At 39.2% G+C, this 22528-nt stretch overlaps 2 protein-coding genes across 2 annotated transcripts; both read left to right on the top strand.

Moving 5' to 3' along the window:
- The first annotated feature begins 517 nt into the window (after positions 1-517).
- LOC116249345 (uncharacterized) lies at positions 518-5220 on the top strand. Its single transcript, XM_031622594.2, has 2 exons — positions 518-1033; positions 4349-5220. Exons 1-2 carry the CDS (start codon positions 748-750, stop codon positions 4717-4719), a joined length of 657 nt encoding a protein of 218 aa, XP_031478454.1. The 5' UTR covers positions 518-747; the 3' UTR covers positions 4720-5220.
- Positions 5221-10523: 5303 nt separating this feature from the next.
- On the top strand, positions 10524-21648 carry LOC116247930 (probable sucrose-phosphate synthase 2). The gene is made up of 12 exons (XM_031620391.2): positions 10524-11260; positions 12450-12685; positions 15789-15852; positions 15928-16626; positions 17377-17505; positions 18038-18169; positions 18250-18426; positions 18505-18558; positions 18659-18721; positions 18798-19778; positions 20062-20189; positions 21076-21648. The coding sequence occupies exons 1-12, from the start codon at positions 10979-10981 to the stop codon at positions 21362-21364; spliced, it is 3234 nt and encodes a 1077-aa protein (XP_031476251.1). The 5' UTR covers positions 10524-10978; the 3' UTR covers positions 21365-21648.
- Positions 21649-22528: the final 880 nt, after the last annotated feature.

Genomic DNA, 22528 nt, shown 5'->3' with positions numbered 1-22528 from the left:
GCTAGGTTGAGTTTCCAAACAAATTTGCTCGATGAAAATAACTTTGGATTGCTTTAGTTTAAAGATTATTATGAACAAGGTGTCTAAAATTATTTGTCAAAAAATTATTTTAAAAAAATCAATGGGTCATTTATAATTCCTCAATTATTAGGCTGTTATAAGTAATTAACTTTAAAATGAAGTATATTTGCAGGAAAAAGGAAAAAGAGGTATTAATCCCACCGCTCGAAAAAAGCCCGAAGGCCTCCCATTTCTCCTGCCTCCGGGGTTTTGAGCTGTATCGGTGTCAGCGATAGCAACGGTGCACCCTTCAGCTTAAATGTCGCGCCCTACCGCTTTAAAACACAGGAACATCTAGGTTAATAAAGACACTAACTCAACCAGGTACGCTATGCCGGTTGAGGCATTGACTTCTCAACCCGCTACGCTATGCCGGTGCCGGTTGAGGCATTGAGTTCATGGTGTACAACAAAATTTTCGCCCGTTTTGAGGCCTGTAAAAAGCACACCTCCTGAAAAATCCTTAAACCCATAAAAAGCATCCTCCCCGCGATGGTCTCTCGGCTGTCTCTGTCATTCTCTCTCGTCCGACGCTCGGTCACGTTCTGAGATTCTTTGCGTGCTCTCTCTCTCTCTGACTAGCGCTCATCCTACTTTACTGTAGTTCTTTCGACACATTGGGGGCAGTTGAGGAGAGAAAGGGAGAGTGGGAGAAAGACAGAGAGGGAGAAAGAGGGGGAGAGAGGCAATGATCCCTCTGCTGGTTCTCGTGTTACTTGTGGAGGGGGCGGTGGCGTCTCTGCTGATCCTCAAGATGGGGCCCTTCACGGAATTGACAATGAGAGCGTTGGATCAGCTGCAGACGGGCAGGGGCCCTCCCACCATCAAGACGCTCGCCTGCACCATGTCTCTCATATTCATCTCCAGCCTCACCAGCATCCTTAAGATCGGAAAGAAGGGTGTCAAAGTCGGCACCACCACCCCAATGGACCAGGTCCTGTGGAGCACCCACGTTCTCGAAGCTTCTCTTATGGGTACCATGCTCCAGTGTCCACTACCCATCTCCACTCTCATTGCTATTTCGTCCTTTTTTTTTAAAAAAATGCGGTTCTTGATTGTCTGCTTCAGCTTGGCTTGATTTTCTTAATACGGTGCACTTGTTGTTCATCTGTTGTATAATCCGCTTTCTACGTTTCTCTGATAGCTATTTATATTGGTAAAGGCACAAGATTGCGTTTGCATTTTCCTTTTTTTCTGTTTCTTTTTTCGTTCAATGAAAGTGAAGTTTGGTTAATGAAGGTGGCGGTTGACAAAGGAGGAAGAATAACTCAGTAGTGGTCATGTCAAAGGAATATTGACATTAATGGGATCTATATCTTTATGCCTTTTTAGATAAATTATTATGGTTTTATGACTTCTAGGATCATTCTTGCACCGGGAACAATCGGAAGGAGGTGCAAAGTGGTGATGCTGTGCAGCCTGGCTTGCTTGAACGAGCTCCAGTCAATGGCTAATGCGGGGATGACCCATGGTTTCCCTCATCAATGAGTTGGAAAGTGCTTAGTATAAGCATCAGGAATGTAGCTACAGCTGCATTTGCAAATTGTTTCAGTTATCATGTATTTATTTGCTAGCTAGCTTATAGCTATGAGCTGCAGCTGCAGGTTGTTTTCAATGATTATATTTATATGTTTGTGTGCAAAAGAGGCAGACTTGAAAGTTTTTGATAGACGGTATCATGTTGTGGGAGGGATTGCAAGTGATATTAGTGATTGGTTGGTGTAGGAGTAAGAATGGACGGGTGAAGTCTTTTGTCTGTAAAGATGATTAGTTTTTAAAAGGCGTGTCTCATTTTGAAACATATGGCTGGTGAAAGCGAAAAGAAGGAAGTGGAGTTATCTCGTTTTGGTGGCCATGGACCTCTCTTGACCAGGTTTTGTGGCAGAATTTTCACCACGGCCTGAACTTAGTATGTCCCCATGAAATTGAGTATCCCATTCTGTAAAATTGGACATTGCATCTAGGTTGCAAAGTCAACTTTTCAGTATTTAATCTTAACTTGTGTCAGTATGATATAGTTGAGTTTGAATATTTCAATCCAGAGTTGAAAGTTTGGCAAATTGTTTTGTTGCACGTCATTGTTTACTTCAACACTTCTGACTGCTGCCACGAGTAATCTCACACTTTGCTTCTGTTCATATAAACGTTTAGCTTCTGTGTCCAAAACCTGGAATCTGGGTGGAGCATACAAGTGATATGAAGGGTACCAAGCAAGTACCACCATTTGCATTACTGGTTTTGGTTCAAAATGTTTGGAAGTTGGTACTCACTCTAGACTTGTGATGTGAAAGAATAGCGAGTTCTGAGCTCAAGTATATTTGAGGTGTTGAGTCTTTCATTTCATCCTTATTTAACTTGAACAGATTGCATGATAGATGTTTGAGCTAGAAAATCAACACTGTTACTAGTGCAAAAACTATAATGCTGCAACAATTTTCCTGTCCACATGTTGCAAAAACATATAGTTTTCATGTGGATGTGCATAAAAGTATAAGCTAGTGGATGAAGGTTGTGCATGCAGAAACTGAACAAGGAAAGCAACCACAAAGTCACAGACAAGTTATATTTGACTGCTAATTTTAATGATTTTTTTTGTGATTGCTTACTAACTTGAGCTTCCATGTTTCGTTTGGAGAGGTGAATGGACAGATTCTATTGAGATAGAGCACTACAAAGTACAAAGTAAACATAGTTTACCTGCTATGTGGCCAAGGCAGAATTCTTGCTGATAAACACTGATTCAAATGTTCCTCATTGTGCTTTTCTGCTAGATCAGCTCATGAAGTCAAGTGGAACTGATATTTGAAATAAATTCTAATTAACCAGATGAAAGCGTAAATTCATACTTATGGTGGTGCCATTTATTCATAACAATGAAAAGTCTTGTTTCTGATATTCAAATAGTAGGTTGCTCACACTGTGCAAGTGATGCTAACCAGGTTCTCCTCTTTTCTATGTCAAGTTATGTGTATATACACTGGCTGGTTCTCAGCAATCTGACCATGTTTGAATTTATATATTGGAAAGCAAGTATAAAAATTCTGATGTGTAAATCTGATTTTACAGGGGTATCGACAAAAAAGAAATGGACAACTTAAGTTGATCATGTTACAAAAATCTGATTTATCTATCATATTTTTGTGATTATTTTGCACAGCTATAATTTTGGACAATCCAGCCACATCTGTGTGGTTGATTTTCTTGAGATGTTTAGGTCTAGCCAAAAGGCTTGACAGGCACACTGGTCGGTCAAATGTAAGGATTATCTTCGCCCTATTGGTAAATGATCATGTTAGTGCATCAAATGATCCATTATCTTTTGAGACTAGTGGAAGGATATGAAGAGATTATGCTATAACCTCTCTTTGAATGGATGTAAAAGATATTATCATAATAAACACTTGATAGTCCATGAAATGCTTGTCCTTGCTTTCAGGCAGATAGAAAATTAGTTATGCTGGATTAGGAAAAATAATTGTTGTACATTATGATCACTAAACTTAAATCAATGGATACAGGCCTAGATGGGAAGCTTATCTATATGTTAAATTACCTTTTTAACTGGTATAAGTATTATTATCTTCTCTTTCCATTAAGTGTCTCTGTCTGTTTTGGTTGTGCAGTATTTCCTTTTGAAAAATGGAACCATATACAGGGTTTACATCTTTGAGTATATTCTCCGCTTTATGTTCACTTGTCACTATGCTTCGGAAGTCTTAATCTAGACTGGTTTTTCCCCTTGCCCCATGCTTGTGCTTCTAAAGTTACAATAGATAGACATATCCCTCCCTTTGTAAGTTAACGTTCACAAGAAGGCCTTCTCTGGAGAAGCAGCTGGGCATCTTTCTCTATGTTCACTTGCTATTATGCTTCTGAAGTTTTCATTCAGAATGGATTTTCTTCTTGCTACATGCTTGTGCTCCTATTATTTGTCAAGTCACAAAAGATGGACATAGCCCTCAGCAAGTTAGAGCCACAAGAAGGCCTTCTCTGGAGAAGCAGCTAGTCATCTTTATCTTCTTATTCGTTTTCTTTGTTTGTGACTAAGAATTAGGAGATTGTGAAGGAACTGCTGACAGCAGTTTTCCCCGTGTCTAGAGCTGCATTCCTAGCAGCTCAACAAATTGTCAACTTTTCATCTGCACTTGCATATCTGCTCTTTTTTATGTTTTTGCAAAAGATCTTTCAAGGGTCAATCATGGTAAGGGACTGGAGCAAATATGTTTGAGGCACTATGGCACATCAGTAAGATCTGGCAGTGGTATGAAGACTTATCTATTTTTGTGCAGGATTCTGTCTTCTTCTGGGGTTTGTTGTTCTTCGCTTGCATCATTATCTCAGAAAAATAGGTCGTTCTCGTGCAGCCCTTGTCACTTCAAAATTGCAGGCTGAACGGCTCGAGGAAGAGTGTTTGGTCCTCAAGGAGAAGGAGAAGAAGGCTTCTCAAGAAGCATCGGCTTTGAAAGAAGAAATTTCACGCCTTACAGGCCATCTACAGAAACTGAGAGACGAGGCTGAAGAGAAGAGCAAGCAGTTGCAAGCTGCAGAAGCTAATGTTGTTGCCCTTCAAAAGCAGTCTGAGGACCTGCTTCTAGAGTATGACCGACTGCTAGAGGATAACCAAGCCCTTCAGAGCCAGTCACATATGTACAGAATGTGAGGAGTGATGTGCCCCAACAAGAATTTTGGAAGAACATGGTGTTCTTTAGCCTGCTTATCAGCATGCACCCGATCAGTTTTAGTTACCAGTTTGGCAATTTCTTGTGCTTGTGGAGGAGCAAAATGTCCTGGCCAGGCTTTAATGGAAAGTTTGCAGTTCCTTTGAGTTTATTGCGATTGATTCTCACAATTTTTGGTGCGTGTCGAGGAGAGGAATTGTTTGGTGGTGCGTGGTCAGAAAGTCCGAGGTTTCTTTTGGTTTCTTGGAGCTTTCTCTGTCCTTGCTTGTCACTGAGTCTTTGCAGCTAATTCCAGCAAGTTTGTTGTCTGTGAATTTTGATGCCAATATGCTGAAGATATATGATCCCATGGAAGTCCTTACCAGGGAAGATGTGGAAGAGGCATGCCTGTAGTTTGTTGTCCTTGCTACCAGCAACTGAAGAGTTTGCTGATCTTGTATTGTTTCAGGAATTGAAAAAATAGTGCAGCTTTGGATTGTGTTTATGTGTGCCAAATGCATTATTTGCAGTATCTAATGTTGCTTGGACGCAGCCATTTGCTGCAGTCCCCCTACGTTTTTTTATTATTTCCTTTTTAATTTGGAAAGGTGAGGCTATGCAGACCACATCCCGATTGTGCCAAGTGCACCCTGCGACCTGCATCTTGAACTTTTGACCTCTTTCAGGATGAGATTTTAAGTCTCACTTCCTAGCCAGGTTTCTTTTTTTCTCACCTCCTCCTCCCCACTGCATGGTCTTCATGCCAACGCTGGGTTGGCTTGACCTTGGCCAAGGCCATTGAGAGTCTGAATAGCCCAACCTGTGCTAATGGCGGATGAAGCCAAACCTGGTTCCTCTCAAGTTTAGGCTGCATTAGATTCTTGTCAGTTTCCAGCGAATGGGTACATAATTTATAGTAGCATAATTTTACATTAAGAACGCACACATTTCTTCATAAAATATAATAAAAAGATAAAGATAAAGAACAAAATCTAACAATTGTTAGATTCTATTGAATTGAAAAGCATCTTTGGTTTCTCCAGCACCCGCCTGTTGCTTGGTATCAGAAATGCTGCCAAAAGCTACATATACTAAGATGGAGATGATAATTCCAACACCACATTCTGGCAACACGTCCAGAATATCATCTTTCTGCCATTCTATCCAAAATGCGAGATCATGGTACATTTACGATATTTTTTGGTTGTGCACTTGTTGCCTTGAAGACTCGACTCATCGCTCGCCTGAAGACGGTCAAGTGATAAAGATCCAAGAAAGCCTTTGAAAATTTCAAGAATCACATGACAGTTCAACTGTCCTTTGCTTTCTGGTAAACTCAAGTTTTTCTTCTTCTTCTTTTTTTTTTCTCTATATAACAGTAAATTTGGCCATCTTGTGAATCTCACAAAGTTGGTGAGAAGTTCGAGATGATGAAAGTATCCCCTGCTCAAGCAAAGCATCGTTACAAGCGAAAAACCTCAAAAGTTATACCAACCAGAGGCCTACCAATGTGCAACCAGTGAATGAGGTGTCATCAGTCATGAGAAAAGTTATGAATCTTCCTCTTCATCAATCAAACTAAGTAAATGTTTTTCATCTATTAAAGTAAATCGCCACTGTGAACATCCCTGCAAGTTGCCTGAGCCACATCTTTCGTTCAATCACCATTGGTACTGTACTTGTGAGTCTTAAATAATGGAGCAGGGTCCTTAAGTTGAAGGGTGCACCGTCTTGCCAATGACACCAACACCGCCCACGACCTTAAAGGCAAGGAAAATAAGGATGGCCTTTGAGCTCTTTTCCGAGTAATGGGTTGTGATCCTCTCACTCACCCAGTCCACCCCCTCGGAAGCTTCATCCGGCCTAATGAAATATGCAAATGATTCAGATCTGGAACAGCTAAATACAATAAAAGTTGGCCGGACGAAAAAATGACAAAACCCTTAAACCAGATTCGATCCTGTTGACAAGTGGACGAGTTTGAATATGAAATGGATCTCATTAGATTCAATTTCAAATCCAATTTACCAACTTGAGAGCCTCAAAACTGAGCTCCAACCAAAGACTAAGTTCACCACTCATCCAAGACATGACTCAAAACTTGCATCAGATTAGAGGACATGAAACTGATGCGATTTCGCTCTTGGCCCTTCCTCCTCCTTGGACAGGAAAGCTATGGACCTAAAAAAAAAAAAAAAGCCTAACGGCTAACGCGCGAGTCCAATGGCGTGAGGCCCGGCGGTGTGGGTCCCACTTTGGCCACCATAAAAAGCAACGCGACAAAAGCGTCACTAGATAGGTTATAAATTGCACGGCGCTGGTTAGCCTAGGCTCCGGATGAGGCCCTCCTTCCACGTTTATATAGACAAAAAAGAAAATAATCTTCTTAAAATATGAGCCTCAAAGATGCAATCCTGGCCGTTGATTCAGGGAGATGGAGGGTAGATGCGAGGTTGGACTAGGCCAGTGCATATAGAAATGTCAATAGATCAGATTTAACATCATGAATTTGTTTGATTTCTACATGTTTTTTTCACGTACCTAGTTGCTTTGTTGGGAAAAAAATGCAAAAAGCCATCAAAATCGGTTTCTTTACAGAATCGGACAAAGCCTCCTTCATGAATGAGATCTCAATTCAAGTGGAATATTTTTTTTAAGTAAAAAAAATTAAAGAACAAAGAAAGAACACAATGAATAGTAGTGTCTCCAAACTTTTTTACGTGTTCCTAACAAAGAATAAGGCACTAATTTCATATATCTTAATATCTAACCTTAGAGGAGGTAAAATCCGGAAGTAAGTTTATACAATGCGCTTTGATACTGATGTTCGTGCTGAGTTGGAAGAAGAAAAGAATAGAACATACCGGGGCATATTGTATTTCTGAATTAAGAATGATAGATAGGACATTCATTTTTTAACACCAGCAACTTGCGTATAATATATTTTGTACTACTCTGAGAAAAGCTGAATTATTTATTGCTGTTGGACGAAAGAATATTCTAAATGGTTTTTTTAAACTATCATTTAATGAAAAAAATTTCCACTTGGAAGTACCAATTTAGCATATATATATATATATTATATAAAAAGAGAGAGGAATAGTTGGATATACACTAAATCATAACAATTTTGCATTTGAAGGTCTCAGTATTTTGTTCCGGAGAAGGTAAAAAGAGAACACAATTTTTTCATTTAGATCACGAGGTTTTTGTGTGCTTTATTAAGGTGAAAGGGGTTAAAGCTGCTCAGTTAATGGAGAATTGCTTTTACTGGAAAAGTTTGCTCTGACACGTGAACAATAAATTGAAAAAAAAAACAGATAAAACAAAAGGAAGTTAAACGGATTTTAACAAAGTTGTCAGATTCAACCTTTACCGAATTAATTTTAATAAAGTTTTATAATGTATACCATGTTTTCTAAAACTAAAATGGCCTTTAGATAAAGTCTAAAATTTATATGTAAATCCTCTGAGATATTTATCGCATCTCGATTGTGTATCGATATCAGATGCCAATTTAGTTCTAAAACCGCTTATTTCAAATCCAAATAATTGGGTGACACGTTAAAAAGATTTAAAATCAGATAAATAAATAATATATATATTATATACTTAAAGAGCATAATATGTAGCCAAATGCCCTCTTGAGTGCCCCAACAAAATCTTTTTCACCATTCAAATATATATATATATATATATATATATATATATATATATATATATATATATATATATATATATATATAAAGAGAGAGAGAAAGAAGCTCATCCTAATGGCAAAGATACATGAGGTCGTGTAGGCAATGGCCCACACTATGCCGACCAATCAAAAATTTATTTAAAATGAGTTGAAATTAATATTACGAGTATAGGATGTTTTGAAAATTACATGGGGTGCCCACATCACACCTGAGCTTATAATTGAGTACCCTTCAACCAAAAAATTATAGCGAGTATCCTTCAACCAAAAAATTCTAGCTCCGTCATAGTGTCGCTCTCCCTAATATAACAAACAAATCTAATTAAATTTTATGGTGACTCATGCCACTTGCTCCCAAAAAATTGCACTTTCCCACTTAGAAAAGTTCAGTGCAATCCTTTTCAAAACTTTCACTTATGAACGTGACAAACTCGAAAGAGAAAAAACTTTTCACAACTACCAACATGACATATTTTCTAGTGGATGATTCTTTAGAGAGAGAGAGAGAGAGAGAGAACTATCTTTTTCAACTGCAAACATTTCAACTGCAAACAGCGAATCTTCCCACAGTGTATCTTATAAAATTGTAATCAATCGGTGAACTAATAAAGCATTTCCACCACTTCAAAAGAAGCCAGGGAACTAACTCAGATGCCTTTGTATAATAAATAGTTGCCATTGTAAAGAAGAAAAGAACTCCGACAATGAATGATCTGGTGAGAAGATGACGATACAGAGTCATTTAGTTGGTGGTGGTGGAACGTGTGGGGCCCCACCAATCACTCGCTTTACCCACGCCTGCATCAAAAAGTGACATTTCTTTAGGTCCCATGGAACAATTTAAACATAAAAAATATTAAGAAATAATTTCGAAAAGGATCGAGAAGATGCTGATATGACAGCATCATAGCTGCATTAGTACATTTCAGAACAACCAATAATTCATGTTTTTTTTTTTTCCTTCAATTTTATGGGATGCAGTGAAAACTCAAAAGAAAAAAAAGGAAGAAACTTATCAATTTAGTTTATCTGATTTCACCCTCAGGATCCAAAGGTGCTTTCGAAATTTTGGGTGGTGTTAAAAGATATATTATTCAATTCTAGTGGTGCACATGTTTTTATTTATAGTCTTAACATTTATGAGAATAAAAGTAACACTTAAACTAACCAACTATGCATTTTGAGGCTTACTCTTGTTACTATAGTTTAACAAAGTTGTACATTAGCTCAAGCGTCAAAATGATTTAAATGAAAAATGAGTCTGGGGTTAAAAACAATGGAAAGACAACTGTCCTCATGGTTGGATTCAGGGGTGATGTTAGAAATTTTTTGTCGCAGATATCAAATTATAGTTTTAAAATTTTAACATGAACTAAAATAAAATTTTCAAATTATATATATACATATATATATATATATATATATATATATATAACGATTATTTTAATTTACACATAAATTTTGAATTTTTCTAAAATATAAGGAGAGGGCCCCCTTCCCATCCCAGCAATTTCACTAGAGAATTTATTTAAATATACAAACAATGAATTGCATTTATGTCTGTACTCCCACGGCACTCACACATGAGCAGGAACGAGACAAAAGCTGTCAAATAATAATTTGGAAACATTCCCTTCCCACCGCTAATTTGTCCACTGCATCAAACCTAGGCAGCGCATATTTTAACTTTTATGTATATATATATATATAAACGAGTGAATGATGATTTTTCAATAATAAAAAAATAATAAAAAAGATATAAATGATATTAAATTATGAAAATGTAATCGTTTTTTAATATTTTTTTAATGGTTTAATATGATTGGACGGATCTAATCAGATGTCTAGATAATTCTGAAAAGCACCATTTGATCTGAAGTAATTTTAAAAAGCACCATTTGATCTGATTAGATGCTGAAATAATTTTAAAAAGCACCATTATATATGTACATAAAATAAATGAATAAGAAAGAGTGGGAGAGGCTCGGTTGAGGCCGAGACAACCCGGAAGTGAGCACTGAGCAGAGTATGGCATCTGGCGACGTGAAACGATGACGCGTAGACAATGCCCGCCGGATACGTGGGGTCACACTTTCTCTCTCTCATCCTGCCTGCGTCCTGTGAGCCTCTCTGTCCTGTGCGTGCCTTTCTCTCGTTCTCTCTCTCTCTCTCATCCTGCTTGCGTCTTGTGAGCCTCTCTGCGCGTCTCTCTCTCTCTACACCACCCCTGCCATCATCACCACCACCGTCAGACAAAATGGAGGATGAAAAAGATACAAACCGTAGCTTCTCTAAGAACCTGCGTACTGCAAAGACAGAGTCAGTCACCCTGTCCCTCTCTCTCTCCCTCGCGTATACATATGCATGAAGAACAAAAACAGCAGTTCTATCCCAAGGAAGATATTCCAATATCTCTGTAGTATCAAGAGGATACGTTCAGAGATCTATCGCATCATACATCGTCTATCAATTCATTCGCTCATTCTTCATCACCAAAGAGCCGGAGAAGTACAAACAGAAAGAACAACGTAGAGACAGCAGGCACCAAGAAGGAGAAGAAGATGGCGGGGAACGAATGGATAAACGGGTACCTGGAGGCCATCCTGGACAGCGGGGCGGCGTCCATAGCGGAGGACAGCCGGCCGATGCTGGTGAACGTGAGGGAGCGCGGCCACTTCAATCCGACCAAGTACTTCGTGGAGGAGGTGGTGACGGGCGTCGACGAGAGCGACCTCCACCGGACGTGGATCAAGGTGGTCGCCACTCGCAACACCCGCGAGCGCAGCAGCCGCCTGGAGAACATGTGCTGGCGCATCTGGCACCTCGCCAGGAAGAAGAAGCAGGTTGCTCTCCTCTGTCTCTGTTATTCATTTGCTTTCCTTCTTTAGTTTCTTGTTGGTATCCTCTTTCTGAATGTAATTAAACACGAGAGTAGTGTTACAAGGACTGGCTTTTATTGCAATCCTCTTTATGACTTGATTGATCGCAGAATGGAAAATCCATGTGTTTCTTGTAATTTAATGATATAAAATGGGTTGTTTAGGTCTTTTATTTGTTGGACGAATATGCACAATGTAATAAGACAGTTGTCAAATGGGCTGTTCTGTTCTTGTTTTCTTCTTTTAGTTTGCGACCATGCTGCATGGTTTGGATTATGGGCATTGACTTTTCTCTTGTTTTGTATGCTCTAAAGGAATTTGAAGGTGGCATAAAAATCCATCTCAACTAACGAAGATTGACCTGAAGTTGATTTTCTACGTTTTTTCTTATTTTCAAATGGTATGGGAACGTCCAAGTCATGGCATGGTCCAGAGGGCATTGGGCTGACAAGGGTTGCCTCTGTTGATTCTTTAAGATTTTGGACGATGAAATAATGATTTGCAACAGAACATTTGGTTGTCTATGTGGCAATTTGAGTTGCATTGCAAATTGGTATTTTTGGCAAGGTACAAATGCTGATGTCAAACTTGTAGATCATTAAATATCTAATCATTAACAGACTTCATTATACATTCTGTGAGTTTCAGATCTGATGCTACGTTATCTGCTGCTCCTGTGGGGTTGGCATATCTGGAGTGAAAAGTGTCCAATAACGGCAGTGTTAATATCATGAAAAGATGAATAATGCATGCATGTGTGCTCATTTCCTGCTCATCGTCTTTAATGCATATGTGGTGAAATTCATCGAGGGAAACAGCAACCGGCAACTAATTCCTTTCCAGTAGACCTTGTTGGAGATGCAATAAATGGTGGGATGTCATTATCCTCCAGAATCGGCATAGGCCGATAGTGTTGGTGTCAAGGTGTATCTGCCTTAGCATGATGGTGATAAATGAACAATTCTGCTGATCTTATACAAACTAACAAATATTTAATAGGAGCATTGGCAACCCTGCATATTCTGAATGCAACTGATGGGTCATTTAGAAAATGTGACTGAGTTTATGCTTGTAGGTGTGCATTTTTCAGACAAGAGTTCCTCATATTATCCCAGTCAAATTATGCTCAATTCTTCATGCTTTCTTTGGACAGTTGGAATGGGAAGATTTTCAAAGGCTAGCAAGCCGCAGACTAGAACGAGAGCAAGGAAGGAGGGATGCAACAGAGGATATGTCAGAAGATTTATCTGAAGGGGAAAGGGGTGATAATCCAGGGGAAACATTCGTGCTAAGTGAGACTCCAAGGCATAAATTTCAGAGGAACTTTTCAGATCTTCAGGTTTGGTCTGATGACAACAAGGAAAAGAAACTTTACATTGTGCTTATCAGGTATATTGTTGTTTCTTTATCTACGAATATATTAACTTTTTTAGTCTTTCCTTATTACTTTGTCAAGACATGCTTTTTTGTTTTATCTCTGCAAGAGTTTCTTCTTTAGTTCTTATTTTATCTATTTTAAGTAAGTAATCTAGTGCAGAAACGGCACCTGATTTTTTGAGAAATAACATGAATATCTTATTCTCTTGGATAATTGGTTTAGCCTTGGTGGCTGCATAGAGTCGTGGAGCCATACTGGAGTAATTGTTCTCTGCGTATCCTCATTAACTCTATGGACTTTGAACTGTTGTCCCTTTCTTAAGGTTTCCTATTAAAATGCTGTAGCTTGGTAATAAATGAATAAACATATATTTGTTTGCGTAAGAGCAATGCATGGCATATTTATTGTTTTACTCTTATTCTGTTCTTTCTTTGGGTACCAAGTAGCAATACTTGTAAGGTTCTTTTTGCTTCTCATGTTTCCTGTTCTTGTATCTATACATAGCTAGTGTGATTGACAACTGTGCAGTAGTGATGGTTCTGGAAAACCATATTTTGTGAAGACTAATATAGTTTCTAACATTGGCCAAATGTTCTGCATTTGGGCAGAGAATTTTTGAGCAAATATACTTCTGTTGTTTCACCATCTTTGCATCTATTCCTTTTCATTAATGCATTTCAGGCATGGTATAACCAGAAATACACAGGCTCTAAGAAAAGTGAAAAGAAAACTGATAAAAGGTTTTTTCTTAGCTTCCTTAAGAGAAAGGCCATCCACATATTGAAGGTACATCTGATGGTAGGACACTTGGAATTTGGTGTCAAGATTTAATGAGCTTAAAGAAATTCAATACTTTTGATGACGGATGTGCTTATATCTTGTAAATTAGATCATTGTTAGTGCAGCAAGTGGATGCCCTGCAGTTTTTCAGCTCATGATACATATTAAAGAAATAGCACACCTCCAATGGTGGAACAGGACATCTAAACCAGGACGGCTTCAAGTTTGCAGTAGAATGAAGAAACTAGTTTAACTAAAGAAATGGTGTAAATTGGTCTAAGCAACATTGAAGAATATGGAAAATTTCACTGGTTTTTTGCCCAGTAATTCCCTTATGAGCAACATGATGCACCAAATATTAGCTATTTCATTTTTCAAACATCAAATATTACTAAGGAAAACATATTTTCATTCAAAAGTAGTAGAGATTTTGTTCTTTTTGGGTTTTAGGCATTTCAACTTATGAATGTAAAATATCAGGAAACCCTCATAGTACTTTTAGAGCTTGTTGGTTACTAAAAATTAATTGCACAAGCTTGAGGTCAACTAGGAGTAGCATTGGGTGGCTGAGGCATCTTCTTTCCTGTCCAGCCAAATCCTGAAAAAGAGAGATGTGAGAGATAAAGGGAGGGGTTTAAGTGCGCAACTAGGGCAACAGAGGTCAGCAGAGACCGAGTAATCTTTTTTTTTTTTCTTAACTTTTTCCTTGTCAAACAAGAGATTGATCAAACAGAGGGCTGACATGGATAGGCAAAGCATATCCTGGTAACAGAATGATCGCCACCTACCGTGACTATAGTTGAACTATTGAATCTTCACCTATGTCACACAGGTGCAGGATGTGGGTATGGGTGTGTGCGTGTATAAAAGTGCCTACAAACAATAAAACTGGCGATAATATTGTCCACAAACAAACAATAAAACTAGCAATTAGCAGTTAACAGGCTATCATGTTACTAGTAATTTGTCTATTGCCATACCCAAGCCACACCAGCACCTGCTTCTTGGTTGTGTCAACTTGGGTTCAGCAACCTCTTTGAAGAGTGCATGTTACTTGGATATTGACAGGACAGAGCTTGCATGCCATGGTCAGGACAATCATGAACATGACTGGAGTTTGACAACCTTTTTGAAGAGTCGATGTTACTTAGTTCTTGAGAGGTTGGACTTTGGAGTGCAGACTTGCATACCGTGGTTAGGACAATCATGCTGTCCCTGCATGACTGCAACTAATGAAACAAAAAGAACATGTAGAATTAATGTATTAAACAAAATGAAATACATTCGTGTTGAGAATGTAGGAGTCAGTAAAATACTTGGAAATTTCAACCGTTGTTTGGAAACTCATGACCTGGATTACCTGACTGACCTGCTGGTCGGCGGGTCGACCCAGCAAGTTTGACGACTTAAGACCCTTTCTGGTAGAACACAAACAGTGGTACAAATACGTAAACTTCAAGCAACAAATTCACTAAAATAAGTGCATACAGTTTCTAATAATACTGTGCAAGTATACAGATCTACATGGTCATCAATATTATAGGGGACTGTAGCTTTCTTTTTATGAGAAATCATGTACTAAAATCATAAGCGCATGCTAGAAGGAAATGCAGAAAACTATACTTGAATTTTCCATCTTATTTGAGGGCATTGTTCTCTGACAAATATATAGAAATATCCTGGCAATACAGAAATGCAGAATCAGTAACCAATTTGGGGCTCTGAATCTCTTAGATGTTATGAATCATTCACAGAGTATGACATTGACATGCCAAAAAATCAAAATCTTTTATATACAGATCATCATGTCATCTGGAAAATTTTTCAAAGATCTTCCTAGTTGTTGACAGACCATTTCTAGACCAAATGAGATAATTGCAGGTATTTTAATGCTTTCTATGACATTTATATGACCTTTTGTGTACCACGTGTCAACTGCCTTATCTGGAGCAGTCCAAAACTATTTTCATAAATTCAATTCATTAAAAAATTACAATGTTACTATTTGAAATCAAATTTAATGTGTAACTATGTAGGGTCTCCAGCTCTATGGGCTCATCATGATTAGAGAAACATGTAATCTCATGAGTTGTGGATCAATGGCACAAGATGCATCTTACAATATGTTCTGCATATTTTATTAGATCTTGTATAATGATTATAAATGGCGAAAGTTTTTAAGGCTCAATTAGGAACGTTGTGATGCTTCATTCTTTCTTATTCTGTCTGATTTTTTAATGCATTTATTTTCTTTTCTAAGAAAAGATATTCTATTATCTGTGGCAGTCTTGATTTCTTCGCGATGAAATAACGTAAATGTCTTTGTTCAAATAGTTTGCATGGTCTAGTTCGTGGAGAAAACATGGAGCTGGGTCGAGATTCTGATACTGGCGGTCAGGTACTGTTGTATCTTTCTGAATGCAATGCTAAGCAATCCGTGTATGATTGACATGCAACATGGAAAATTGTTCAGGTGAAATATGTGGTAGAGCTTTCCAGGGCACTCTCTATGATGCCTGGAGTATACAGGGTGGACCTCTTTACCCGTCAAGTATCATCACCAGATGTTGACTGGAGTTATGGGGAGCCGACAGAGATGTTAGCTCCAGGATCATATGATTCAGATGGAAATGATGCAGGAGAGAGTAGTGGTGCATACATTATACGTATACCCTTTGGTCCTAGAGATAAGTATCTTCGCAAAGAGTTATTGTGGCCTTATATCCAAGAGTTTGTTGATGGAGCTTTAGCTCACATCCTTAACATGTCCAAAGTGTTGGCAGAGCAGATTGGCAAGGGGCAGCCGGTATGGCCATATGTCATTCATGGCCACTATGCAGACGCGGGTGATAGTGCTGCACTTCTTTCTGGTGCCTTGAATGTTCCTATGGTTCTTACGGGCCATTCTCTTGGTCGGAATAAGCTAGAACAACTTCTTAAGCAGGGTCGTCAATCAAAGGAGGACATAAATGCAACTTACAAGATAATGCGGCGCATAGAGGCTGAAGAACTCTCTCTTGATGCTGCAGAACTTGTCATTACAAGTACTAAGCAGGAAATTGAAGAACAATGGGGCCTATATGATGGTTTTGATGTCAAACTTGAGAAGGTGTTAAGAGCTCGCGGTAGGAGAGGAGTAAACTGCCACGGCCGTTACATGCCAAGAATGGCGGTATGTGTGGAAAAATAGACAAAGAAGCACACACATACAGAGAGGCACAGAATAGCACATGCGTGTATACCTAAGCACATCTAAACACAAAAAGAAAGAAAGGGGAGAACTCGCAGTCAGCAGGCCAAATATGTTCAACACTATCTCTTTATTTCTATAGTTCATATGTGTTGGCATTTATCATGATTTCAAAACATCGACTTACTATATCATGTTTTACCAAATTGGGTACGAAGTACTTCAGAAAGTGCCATTTAGGGGATGCAACAATTTTTTTGCTTTGTCCTTTCTATGTTGTTAATTTTGATCTAATTTGAACTGTGAAAGGGGCAAACTAGTTGTAATATTATTTGTGTTTAGGAAAATGTTTGTAAATTGTAAAGCAGTCAGCATACTCAGTTGTTACATCCTCTAAGAATGAAAGAGCTTCAATTTCTGCATATTAAGTGGATCAAAGCATATAAAAAATTCTGAAATTTAAGATTTTTTTCCCTTATATTTTCGATCATTTTCCCGTTACTTGTTCGTTCTAGCTCCTTAACTGCATAAAATGCAAGGGTTACTATTAATGTCAAGCTAATTCTCATCCTGCCAGATTGTGCTGCTCATTTCTTTATTGTCCCTTAAGAGGTCGTAACTGCAGTCTTCCCTTCCAGAATAGGGAAACTTTTTTGTACAACTAATCATGAAAAGTAAACTATCTGCTATTATTGGTTTTTGGAACTCAAGATACTGCTGGTACTTACACAGGTTATACCTCCTGGTATGGACTTCAGCAACGTGGTTCAAGAGCAGGATCCCAATGAAGCTGATGGTGAACTTGCAGCATTGATCACAGAGGGTGCTTCTCCTAAGTCTGTTCCACTTATATGGACTGATGTATGTTTCAAACTAAAGACTGAAAATTTAAATTATAGGGCGTTGTTTCAACTGGGGCTTCTTCTGTTGTAGTCCAAATTCCCAGACCACTATGCTGGGTGACATGCATCACCAAGTTATATGTTATGTGGCACTTCACTTAGAATTTTTGTCCCTTGTTTAGATGATATGACGTTTGGTTTGGCCGTTTGGGACATGCAACATTATACACACACACTATCTCTCTCTTGCACAACAGTAGTTTCTGAACCTCATCTTACTCAATTATGTCCATACAGTGTCCTGTAGCAAATGTACATGATACTATACATTTATTGGGCATGAACCAAGCTTGATAAATCTCCTAGTTAGTTATTGCAAGTCAATGGGAGTGGACAGGCAATATGGTTTGTGATCCATCACTACGGAGAGTTGAACCATGAAGTCACAAGTCAGTTTATGTTTATGTTTATGTGCTTTTTTAATTGAAGAAGCTTGATGTGAACCTTACATCAATTTCTATCATGCATTATAAACTGTTAGGATATTGCAGGTGATGCGTTTTCTTACAAATCCACATAAGCCAATGATATTGGCGTTGTCTAGGCCAGATCCGAAGAAGAACATAACTACACTCTTGAAAGCCTTTGGTGAGTGTCGTCCTTTAAGAGAACTTGCAAATTTGGTAAGTATCTGACCTTTACTTCTGTTATTTACCCAGCAGGTTTAACATCCTCATCGATTTAAATTTATGGTTGCATGCAGACATTGATTATGGGAAACAGGGACGACATCGATGAAATGACTGGAGGTAACGCTAGTGTACTCACTACAGTTCTGAAGATGATAGATAAGTATGATCTGTATGGCCAGGTTGCATACCCAAAGCATCATAAACAGTCTGATGTACCAGAGATCTATAGGCTAGCAGCAAAGGCTAAGGTTTGTGATTTTCTTTGTCTATCTATTGTTATTTATCTCATATCGTTGTTAATCCTCTGTAACTTGTTGAAATTACAGGGAGTATTCATAAATCCAGCTCTGGTGGAGCCATTTGGTCTTACTCTAATTGAGGTTGGCTCTGATTCTGATGCTAAATATCATCTCTCTTTATATTTGTGTCTGTGTGTGTTTGTTTTACCATGTGGATATTTACTTCTGATGCCTGTTGCAGGCAGCCGCACATGGCTTGCCAATGGTAGCGACAAAGAATGGGGGTCCAGTTGACATCCACCGGGTATGATATCTGGCATATATCTAGGAAGTGGCAAAGGTTCCTGAATCTTATTGTTGCATGCTTTTAAATGGTTTAGGCATTGAACAATGGATTGCTGGTGGATCCTCACGATGATAAAGCTATTGCGGATGCCTTGCTGAAATTGGTTGCAGATAAAAATCTCTGGTCAGAATGCAGAAAGAATGGATGGAAGAACATCCATTTGTTTTCATGGCCAGAGCATTGCCGAACTTACCTTACAAGGGTGGCAAGCTGCAGGATGAGGCACCCCCATTGGCAATTGGATACACCACTGGATGATACAATAGCAGAAGATTCATTGGGTGATTCGTTGAAGGATGTGCAGGACATGTCCCTCAGGCTTTCAGTTGATGGTGAGAGATCATCTGTCAATGGTTCAGCTGAATATGATCCTGAGGAACTTGAGAAGGTGGCAGCAGAAGCAGATCCTGGGGTACAAGACCAGGTGAAGCGAATTATGAACAAATTAAAGAAAGCATCAACTGACGTGCAACAGACAGATGTGAGCAAGAAACAGAATGAGAATTCACTAAATAAGTATCCAGCATTAAGAAGAAGGAAGAGGCTTTTTGTGATAGCATTGGACAGTTATAATGAAGAAGGAAAGCCAATTACGAAGATGCTGAAGGCGATCCAGGAAACGTTCAAGGCTGTTAAGTCAGACACATTGGCATCAAGAGTTTCTGGATTTGCACTGTCAACAGCAATGCCTCTCTCAGAGACGTTGCAGTTGTTGGCATCAGGAAAAATTCAAGCCACAGAATTTGATGCTCTGATATGCAGCAGTGGGAGTGAGGTCTATTACCCAGGCACACACCAATGTATGGAAAATGGGAAGCTCTGCCCAGACCGTGACTATGCTTCACACATTGACTACAGATGGGGATATGATGGACTGAGAAAGACTATCACAAAATTGATGAATTCTTCAGAGATGAGGAATGGGAAGTCTTCTAATTCTTCAAGTGTTATTGAGGAAGATGAGACAGCGTGCAATGCTCACTGTATTTCATATTTAGTAAAGGATCCTAAAAAGGTGTATGGCTAACTGGCACATTTACGCTAACAGTATTTTTCTATTAGTTCGTAAATAATTTATCATATCATATTGCATGAAAAGAATATGGATTAATCATAATATAGTATATTCTCCTGCTGGAAAGGAGAAGCAAAATGCCTTTATGTAAATAAAAAGAATAGTGGCTACTTGGTCTAAAAGCAAGAACGAGGAATTCTTTCAACTGGTTCTAAAACTAATAGATTTTGCCATTTTTCCTTTTGTGGTGTCTGCCTGAATTTGTATTGTGCCTCTAATGCAGGCAAAGAATATAGATGAACTGAGGCAGAAGCTTCGCATGAGGGGACTGCGGTGCCATCTAATGTATTGCAGGAACTCTACGCGGTTACAAGTCATTCCTCTGCTTGCATCTAGATCACAGGCACTCAGGTACGAACATCTACAGCCCTATCCTCCACATCCACGACACGTACACTATGTGTCATCTTTGAGTGACTATTTAGGCACCGACTTTACCATCCTTGTTTGTGTTGTTCATGATTAATATTCAAGCAGATTGGAATCTGCTAAGACACAAATTCTGTACCATGTTACTGAAGGCGAATTAGGGCCATTGTGGCTGTATCCTTCATTCATGCCCCTGTTGACGTGAGAAAATGCAGGTTGAGACATGAATTGTATGCCCATTATTTAGTAATTTTATTAGTTCTTCGGTGCTTTGGTAACAATTCCTCAAATAATTTCTTTACATTAAAATACAGAAAAAGAAAACATATGACTATGACTTGTGTCCTGTTGAATGCTTGAGCCTTGTGAGCTGAACCCATGTGTCCACATGTAATCCTGACATATCTTGTATTAGTATGGCTTGGAAGTCAAAACCTCAACTTTTGTGCATGCATCCATTGTTAAATCATTAAAATACGTGCAAAATAACTCATCAATATCTTTCAACAATAAACGCCTAAAAAAAATCATGAGTTGGATACCACAAACGAGGAGCATTGATTACGTATAGTTATGTAAATTAATGAAGCTATAACATGCATGCAGGTGTAGCATAACGAGCATAACAATGTTCAACAGCTATTGGCAGGGTGGAATGCCATGCCCGGTTCTTATGCAATACTTTTTCCTTAGAAACACATGGACCTATGTCAAATTTCGACGTAGAGAAAATGTGGAAGATGAGTCAATTCGTGATAAAGCCATAATAAAGCTTTCTTTTTTAGGAGCAGCCACATCACAGAAAGATCAAAAGATGAAGCAAGACTAAGTTTGACCTCTCTCCGTCTCCCTCACTTTCTATGTGCAGGTACCTCTTTGTTCGGTGGGGTCTAAATGTTGCAAATATGTATGTGCTCCTTGGAGAGCGTGGAGACACCGACTACGAGGAGCTTCTGTCTGGCTCCCACAAGACCATGCTCCTCAAGGGCGTGGTAGAAAATGGGTCAGAGGAGCTCCTGAGGACAAATGGTTCCTACCACAGAGAGGACACTGTGCCACCAGAGAGCCCCCTCCTCATTCGCACCTCTGAAGGAGCCTCAGCTGATGAGATCGCCGCATGCCTGAAGCAGCTGTACAAGGCCACGGTTGGCATGTGAACGAAGAGAGGAATTTCTCCAAGCAGCAATAAAACTGCAAACAGACCTCTGTTTCTCTCATATATGCATCAAAGCTATGTAAAATTTTTGAACTGTTGGTGGGTGGACAATACAGCAGGAGCTGATGGTATTGGTGTTCATTTTATGTTGGTTATTATTTTATTTCTTTTATATTGGTGATGGTGATACCATGACAGGAACTGTTTATCATTGTCTCTGATCGATGGATGCTGAAGATGCAAAAACTGACAGTTCCATTTCATAATAAGAATACTGTTACTTAATTGATTGTGTTTTGGAATATTACGTTATTTTATATGGTATAAGGTATTTTATATTGTATAGATATATTTACGTAATTACAGACTCTTTGAGGGGTTAAATCCATAATTGTTTTTGATATAAATGGGTAGTGGTCCTTAGGGTCGTAAAACGGTTGCTTGAAACATTGTTTCTAGAGTTGTCTCCTTTATCTGAGAGAGATCGCATGTGCGTCGTACAGACCCTAGAAGATCCTACTGCGATCTACCGTTCATGTTGTTTAGATAGATTCAAGTAACGCTTCTGCTACAATTAAGGTTTTGAATGATTTAACATGATCTTGTTTAGGGCATATTCGTGTATGCATGGAATCTTTCCATCAATTAGTCCATCAATTACTATCAGAGGTGATTTTTTTTTTTTTTGTGTCGTACGGTAGCTACATGGATCAATCAAAGTCCTTTTCCCATTCTCTGTTGCATGCACGCCATGAGAGGCCCGAAGGAGCGACAGGCAGTGTCAACTTCTCTCCTTCCCCTTTCTTGCCCCTCTCTAAGGAGAAACGCTTCCCCTTTCTTGCCCCTCTCTAAGGAGAAACGCTGCCTCCTCCTCCTCCGGTGACGGTCGAGGCAGAGTAACGAAGGAGGGGCAACGCCGGCCGTTAGGGTGATGGAAGCCACCGAACTTCCGTTGTAGGCGTGGGCGATGGAAGTCGTGGGCCTTCTGTTGCAGCAGCAGAAAGAAGGCAAAGGAAAGGGGCGACGACTTTAGTTTTGGGCGACAGACGACTTCCACCATTTTTGGGCGGGGACGGCCGGCCATTTGGGCGACGGCCGGCCGTTGTGAGGGTCACCGACCGACACTGGCGTGGCCGTTTTCCGGTCATCTTGGTGGGCGTCGGCC

This window comes from Nymphaea colorata, chromosome 2 (genome assembly GCF_008831285.2).
Source record: "Nymphaea colorata isolate Beijing-Zhang1983 chromosome 2, ASM883128v2, whole genome shotgun sequence".
Lineage (NCBI taxonomy): Eukaryota > Viridiplantae > Streptophyta > Magnoliopsida > Nymphaeales > Nymphaeaceae > Nymphaea > Nymphaea colorata.
Note: the sequence above shows the minus strand (reverse complement) of the source record. Positions and strands in the feature narration are given on the sequence as shown.